Below are 8,760 nucleotides of genomic sequence, written 5' to 3' on the forward strand. Positions count from 1 at the left end.
GTGAACAGTGTCGTGAACAGTAACGTATACAGTACCGTACACGTGAATAGTACCGTACATATGAATAATGTCATTTTTCCTTTTATGCTCCTCCTAAGGTTTTCGACCGTCCTGAGTTCAAAAGGTGTGATGCCCATGATCTTTATGGACCTCGCAATACTTATTTGGATTCTTTTGGGATGATATGTCCTTTTAAAAGGTGGGTTCTAAATAAACTTAAATTTCTTACCGGTATAAGAATTTGCTCTTGGGGAGTATTAAACTCCATAAAGCTTGTGAATTGAAAGGCTAAACGAGGATGAGTTTCCCAAACTTCAGAGCACTTTTTATGATGAAATTGATCTATTCTTAGTAATTGATCGGGTCTACCAACCTTTCTTTCTTATTGATTATCTTTCTTTCTTTTTCTTTACTTGATTCTCCTTTTTCTCAATTTTCATTTTGAAATCTTTCTTTAGTATTGACGTACTTTTAGCTTTTGCAAGCATATCAGAGTAAGACGTTGGTAGCTTTTTTTAAACCAACCACTACAGTTTTCCCATCTTAAGCCTATCAATAATATTAAAAAAGTGCTATGTCATCATCATAATCATCTACTTGGGTGATATCTTTATTGTATCTTTTAATGTGGTATTTTAAGGACTCCCCCTATTGTTTGACAATCAAGAGGTAAATCACTGGTTTTCTTTTTTGTTGATCACTTTGGAAATAGGACATAAATTCTGTACTCAAATCTCGAAAGAATGAGATGGAGTGTGGTCTCAACATTGAAACCATCTTTTAGCACTCCTACTAAAGCTCGACAAAGAATTACTTATGATACACCTTGCACTTCTACAATAGTACAACACAATTCTATATTGCTCAGTATGATCCATTTGTCCATCATAAGGTTTTATCTAAGGTAAATGGAACCTACATGGATATTTTGCTATCATTATATCTAGAGTAAATGGTAGCTCAGGTTCTGCAGTTGTGCCATCAAGGAATCAAATTTCTCGAACCATTTTCTCAAGTCTCTACATCCTCTTTTGTAATCCTTCTTCGACTTCCTCTCCTTAGTCTAAATCTTCTGTAGCCATTCTCTTTATAATTCTTCGCTGGTTCAGAGAATGTTTAAGATCATCTTCACTTGATTCTTCTCTAAACCTCATTCTAGAGAAGCTGGAATCAACTACATTACCTCCACTTGAGTTATCTCCTTCCTTAGCTTGAGCCTGGAATTAGTCGAACATTCTATTTAAGTTATAAGCCAACTAATCTACTTGTTATTGAAGTCAAACAACACAAGGTTGTCCTTAGCATATAACATGGTGACTTGGATTCAGCTAAGATTTTGAGGAGGATAGATAGGCATCGTATCATCATCCTTCAGATCTCATTGCCATCTCCTTTATCAAAAGTGAATAAGCATCGTATCATCATTCTCTAGATCTCATTGTCGTCTCTTTCATCGAAAGTGAACTTCCTCATCTATATTGGAACTTTGATAATCAACCTCAAGATTATAGTATTCACGGTTTGCATCCATGCTCATAGTAGGGCTTCGAAGACTTTTAATCAAAAGCCCCTAAAGATAGTGCCAATTTATTGGTGCAAATGTTATCTCAATTTACTAGGTGGTAATTCCAACTAAGGATGACCCCTTTTAGGATTTAGGTTCCTATCTGTTGGATTTGACGATAATGAGTTTACCTTTTGGCTGATTTTAATGGGCCTTTGAATCTCCTCCTATAAGTCCACTTTTTTAGAAGATTAGAGTGTCATTGTCCAATAATACTCTACAAACACAACAGAATGATCAGAGGGCCAATTTTACCTACGTAAATCCTCTGATTATCAAGTCATTTTTTGAATATTTGAAAATATAAATTTTGAGAGAGAAAATTAGTGTTTCCTCTCTTAAGTCCAATTTTTTGTTTTTAACATTTTAGTAAGAATGGAATGTTTATTTATAGGCGAAGTTGACTTGACTTAGTTCCCAATTACTTTGATTACAAGTGTCATTATTCTTGTGACATCTAGTAGAACTTATATTCTTGTGCCTATGTTGATTGACATATGAATATGCAAGCTTGTCTATGGGTTAATGGAAGAAGAGTTTATCCTAAGTGGTTTGTCCTAGGATAAGACTCTAGGACCTTGGAACATTTTGGGCTTTGAAGCCTTACCACCTAGGTGGTTCATCCTAGATGGTTTATCTTAGGATAGGAGCCTAAGACCTTAGAACCTTTTGGGCCTTAGGGCGTTACCACTTAGGAAGATTATCCTAGGTGGTTTGTCTTCGGACAAGATCTTAGGACCTTAAAATCTTTTTAGGCTTTGAAGCCTTGCCACTTAGATCATTTATCCTAGGTGGTTTGTCTTAGGGTAGGAGTCTAGGACCTTGGCACTTTTTGGGCTTTGAAGCCTTGCCACCTAGATGGTTTATCCTAGGCAGTTTGTCCACATTTTCATGGGCTTTATAGTTATTTGGCCCCTGACTAAACCTATCTTATTTTTGGTCTAACAGATACAATATACCCAGCTAGGACTAGATTTGATGAAAATGAATTGATTTTTGTAGTTTTAAATAATGTGTCATACTTATTAATGCATTATGTGGGTAAAAATAAGGATAAATTTGGAATAGGAAATGCATACGAGACTGAAAAAGATAATTTATTTTTAATTTTTAAAAGGGTTATTAAGAAATTAAATAAGGTCAACTACTAGAGAGCCTAGCTATTAGAAGCCTTGTTTAAGCCAAAAAGTTTTATCTATGCCCATTAAAATGAGAAGAATCTATAAGCACAATTTGAATTTAAGAAAGAGATAAGTGTTAACTCCTGATAAAGTTTTGAATTCACTGATAAAAAGTTATTATAAGTAGTTCGAGTCACAATTAAATGGATTTTTCTCTATACATGAGGACATATACTAATGAATAACCAAAAACAAAAAAGAAGGAAAACTCTATGTAATCATTATTCAATAGAAAAAATTATTCTTTCTCTATTCGTAGGTGTAGGCCAAATTGAACTATGTTAATTATTTATGTCTCATTTATTATATTGTACCCACTTATTTGTTTTTCAAATTGAACAGATTTCTATGTCAATAGTTTAATGCCATATTTATATGTGGAGATGGCATAGTTAGTCGCCAAAATCAAGTACTACAAAATCATGAGTCAATAAAGCCAATGAAGTTGTCGAAGTCATGAGTTGCCACAGGTCCTAAGCCCACCTAAGAGGCAAGATAGCAATACTGGCCCATAACCAACACTTGCACAATAAATGGTTGATTTGACGCTAAATATGAATATAATGTTTCAATACATAGAAAATCAAATGTGCAGTCAGCCTGCTTCACAAGTTAGGAAGCAATAGTAGGGAAATAAAAGAGAAATGTCTCATGGTGGTTGGCAAAGGCCTTCTTAGGATGACAACTTTGCTAGGAGAGCTATAACCATGCAAACAATACTAACCATTGTTAGAGCCTAGACAGGACTTGCATTAGAGGTTAAATAAAAGATGCCAATCCAAAAAAACATCAGGAAGAAGAGTCTAGTGTTGACTCAACAAGTCTTGAATCATAATTACGAAAACTCAAAAAATGGATAGATGGCAAAAAAAAAGTCTTGGAAAACTATTCTTGGAAGAAGCGGAACCTCCTTTCATTAGAGAAGTATTAGAGATACCACTTCCTCCAAAGTTCAAAATACCTAAATAAAATTATACAGAGGGGAAGGAGACATGGCTGAGCACTTGGAGTCCTATAGGTCAAGGATGGAGCTACAGTGTGTAATAGAAGCAACCAATTGTAGGTCTTTGTCATTAACGTTCACAAGAACAATGCATAGGTGATACAATTGAAATTTAAAACCTTGCTCAATAACTTTGTTTACATAGCTAAGTCAGATATTTGCTAATCGATTTACAGGAGCTAGGGACCATCATCTTCTTCTGATTCACTTTTGTTAGTTAAAAAAAGGAATGATGCATCATTGAAAGATTATATTGACCATTTTAATAAAGAAGCAGTGAAAGTGTAAAATTACACAAACACAGTAGCTCTAACTGCTACTATGGCAAGCTCGTGACAAAAAAATGTTCTATTATTCACCTGCAAAAGTACAATAAGGACTTTTAGTGTTGTTATCAAGATTACTAAAATACACTAATGCTGATGAGCTGACCAATGGGATGGAGACAAAGGAAAAGAGATAAAAAGACAACAGAGACAGAACAAAAAGAAAATTTGACAAACAATGAAAATTAGCATTACATGTTCTCTTTTATTTAATTGAGTTAATTTATTATTTTAACATCATTTAAATTACTAAGTTTTCCTCTATTACTTGAGCAAAATATGTCCTCTCAATTTTATACAAAACTAATGAACGCATGAGGATGATCCCCAACATAAATAAGTTCAAAATGCTACAAATATTTCACCTTTCAGTAAGTTACAATGGGATGGTAATAACTTAATCAGTTGGTAAGACCAGAGATATCACACCTCTTAAAAAGAAGTCCTAGCAAAGCTTAAGCTCAACATGACATCTTAAAGGACGTGTAGAACGTAGGGGGCAAGAAAATAACCCGATCTGACCCGACCTAATCTGAAAAACATCAAGTTCGAATTGGATCAGGTTATTTCCCCAATCCGATTGAATGATAGTATAACCAATCCGATCCAAAAATTCAATTAGGTTGGTTTAAAAAAAAGTTAATTGAAAACTAAAAAACAAAAAAAAAACTTAATTGAAATTGAAACACACAAACCGTGCCTCATCTCATTGTCTCACTCTCTTATTCTTTTCACATCACACACAAAACACAAAAGAAAAACGGCAGCTAGCCAGAAACATATCACCAAAGTGGCAACAATCACGAAGCATTGATCGGAGATCGCACGACAGATGCATATGCAGACATAGCCTGCACTCACCAATGCAATATTGAAAATTTAGAGCTTGATGCCTTGATTGATTAAATCCATGTATGCAGATAGTAAGCTTAAATGAAAAGTATGAATTGATTTTTCTTTTTATTTAGTATGAATAGATTAGGTAGACTAAGACTACTTAAACAATAAAATCAAATATTCTGCTGTATATGATGCATGTAATAGTTCAACAAAAATTAACTAATTCAATTAACTATATGTTAAGCATACATTAAGTAATTAAATATGTGTAACATGGGCATGAAATTTAGGGATTTATAATAAGATATAGATCTGCAAATTATATTATGGGCAAAGGATGTTATGAATTAATTAATCATTAATATCTTGCTTTTCCTTTATGAAGTATGAGCAGTTTTTATACATATACCTAATCATATAAAAATATTAAGAATAAAATTTCAAATTAAACAAGTTTTATAAAATTACATTAATAAATATTTAAATTGATTTGTAATAGCAATTAGATTAAAAGCTTGATGGAGAACCAACAATAGTATGGTAAACTTTTTTGCTTTTATTAATCAGACAACATTTTATTATGTAAAGGATAATTTTATGTTTTGATTTTTTAATTAATGATTGATAATTACTGTTTTGTATGTTCAGATGACTAGACACTTAGAATTAAATTTAACAAGTGACGATGAAGAACAAAGTGTACAAATGAAGGAAATCAAAAAAGAAAGGAAAGACAAAGTTAAAAAGACCATTACTAAAAAAAAAGATTTGTAACGTGGAAATGATTAAACTTTACTCAAGGATAATCCAAATAAATGCAAATGCAACTATTATGGTAAACAATATCAACGTCATTTAAGGCATGTTGGGATTACCAATATGAGAAATCATATAAATGTCTATAATGCATACAAGACATTTAAGAAACAACAAGATGCAAATTAATAGAAGTTGACAGTTAAAGGTGGTGAAAGAAATACAAGCGACATGGTTTTGGTTAAAAAGATGGATTAAGAGTAACATGAATAGGCATTTCTATAGTTTATTATGCCATCTCAAAGAATTATTAGCAGGGGTGTTATGGATATGTTTTTAAACAAAAGACAATGTTGAAGAATTTGATTTGTAAGAGCAAGTAGTGAATGTCTCTTACAACTAATATGCAGACTTTCGTTCAAAACATAAGTTACATGGTGATCATAACTCATTTTATTGATATTGATTGGTGTTTGAATAAGAGGATTATTAGTTTTAGGGTGGTTGAAGATCATAAAGAGAAAATAATTGGTAAAAAGATTGAGGCTTATTTACACAACTAAGGAATAAAGAGTTTATTTACAATAACTGTTGATAATACCTTTGTAAATGATGTTACTGTTAGTTATTTGAATAGGCAATTACTTGCTTGAAAGAATGATGATGCATTTGTGTTAGGGGGAAAGTATATGCATGTGCGTTGTTGTGTACATATTTTGAATTTGATTGTTGTTTCAGGGTTAAGTGAGTTGCATGTTAGTGTTGTCGCTATTTGGAATGCTATGAATTATATGAGATCCTCCACCATGAAGTTGCAGACATTTAAACAATATGCTGAGCAAGTGAAAGGTCTGAACGGAACTCTAGTTTTGGATTGTCTTATTAGATGGAATTCCAACTATTTGATGTTAATGGCTGCATTGAAATTTCATACGATGTTTGACTGGATGGCAAAAGTGGATAAACCTTATAAGGCATACATTCTTGAGCAAGAAAATAATAATCTAAGGGTAGGCCCTCTTGAACTTAAAGATTAGGAGGGTATTGAACGAATTGTGAGGTTTTTAAAAGTCTTTATGATGACGCGTTTTTTTTAACCTATTTTACTGTGACTTTTAATCTTTATTATGATATTATGTAAATTTTTTTTTTTTACATAAAATTCTCTTCAATTGGGTTTCTGATTTTTTTTCTTTTTTGGTTCTCTTTGAAATATGGATGATTATATGATAACACGAGGCTGATTTTCGTAAGTCCCAGGGTCTTCAAATATGCATTGATTGTTATTGCTTTAAATTCTAATGTATTTGTTTAAATGAACTGCTAATCTTTATTTAGATTTAAAAATATTTTGAATATATAATAAATTAAAAATATTCCATTCTATGATCCTAAATTTGTTAAAATTTAGGAGAAACTATTAAGGTATATGATTTAATGGTATAATGTATGAAGAAGCTATTAAGCCATATATTTTAATAGTATAATATAATGCTATCACACCATATGATTTAATAACTTTCTCAGATTTTAGTAAAATTTAGGATGCTAGACTAAATAAGTACTTTATAATAAATATGTGTAAAATATCATATCTTTTATAAATAAGTGTAATTATCATATCTTTTATAATAATTTAATAAAAGGGTATCATTGTAATACAATTTTTTTTAATTTCAAAATAGGTTAAGGAATACTTTTACGAGTTCAAATAATCTTATCTTGTGTTTAATAGTTAATAAAATATTATATTCAAAATAAGCCAATATTGAACGCTCAGTTTTTAAATTTTGCCACATGTTATTTGATTATAAGACGAAAAGAGGTGGAAAGAGAAAAACTATGAGAAGATATTATTCCAATTTTAAATCTATAGGAAGTACCAACCAACGGGTGTAAGTGTTCAACTACCTATCAAAGTTGGACTATATCCCAGTCCATCAACTACCAGTCTTGCTAGCTTTCTCTGGATCTGTTTCACTTCACACCCTCCATTCTTTTCTATTAATACTTGTCATTACGCCTTCAAGTTCACAAACAGACTCTTTTCAATCTGCAGATACCTTTTGAACCTATTAGCTTCACCATCTACAATATTTTCATGGCCGAATTGCATCGTCACACATCCGATGATAATAACTCTGTGCATTCTAGAGGTACCCTTTTTGAATTTTCTGATTTTCTTATTTAAGAAATTTCTGTAATTGATGATCTTTTGATCAATTTTAACTCTTGATTGATATATGCAGAACCAAAACAACCCAATCAATATTCTAAGCTTGAATTCTCAGAGGATGAGGAAACTCTGATCGCTAAGATGTACAATCTTGTTGGTAAGAGGTGGGGTTCATTCCATTTTTTTCCTCCTTTGTTCACTTTCATTATATTAGTTCATTTAAATCATTCAGCATATAATTATATTAATTTAGGTGGTCTCTAATCGCTGGAAGAATTCCTGGAAGGACGGCGGAGGAAATTAAGAAGTACTGGACTTCAAGATATTCTTCTACTAATGAGTAATGAATGAGAAGACGATAGCTTCTGTGATGGAGTGTATTTTAAGTACGAGGAAAATGAAAAAAAATTAATTTGGGTGCCTGCGAGCTTCGTATGTTATGCTTTAATTTGTAGCCTGATTTATGTGAAAGCTTCATTTAACATTATTACCAAAAAATGCACTAAAACAGAAGAATTAGTGTTAAAAATTTGCTTAAAAGATATGGATTAAAATGTGTAAATTTGCTTAGTTCCTCACTATACTTGTGCAGTATTAATAAATTATTCATTCATTCCGAGGTAGATGGCAGAATCTGGAGTGAAATGTAATTATAATTGGTGAAAATGCTTAGAATGACTTGAATTATATATTACATACAATCCCAAAGGCTTCGAAAATTTTGTACCTTCTAAAATTTTCCCTGCACATTCTCTCTTGTACGGATAATTTAGCAAACAAGAATCGGCTATTCACTGCCTTTGGCATTACACTGACATGGACGGGCTGATAAGCTTATTTATGACATTTATACATGTGAATGGGGTCCAGCTATGATGCAACTGTGGTATCGCGCTACAGTTGCATCCAACCGT

General features: G+C 32.1%; 1 protein-coding gene across 1 annotated transcript; it reads left to right on the top strand.

The window, feature by feature from the left end:
• The first annotated feature begins 7,658 nt into the window (after positions 1-7,658).
• Positions 7,659-8,268, top strand: LOC102615663 (transcription factor CPC-like). The gene is made up of 3 exons (XM_006469641.4): positions 7,659-7,826; positions 7,920-8,010; positions 8,100-8,268. The coding sequence occupies exons 1-3, from the start codon at positions 7,772-7,774 to the stop codon at positions 8,188-8,190; spliced, it is 237 nt and encodes a 78-aa protein (XP_006469704.1). The 5' UTR covers positions 7,659-7,771; the 3' UTR covers positions 8,191-8,268.
• Positions 8,269-8,760: the final 492 nt, after the last annotated feature.

This window comes from Citrus sinensis, chromosome 2 (genome assembly GCF_022201045.2).
Source record: "Citrus sinensis cultivar Valencia sweet orange chromosome 2, DVS_A1.0, whole genome shotgun sequence".
Classification (NCBI taxonomy): domain Eukaryota; kingdom Viridiplantae; phylum Streptophyta; class Magnoliopsida; order Sapindales; family Rutaceae; genus Citrus; species Citrus sinensis.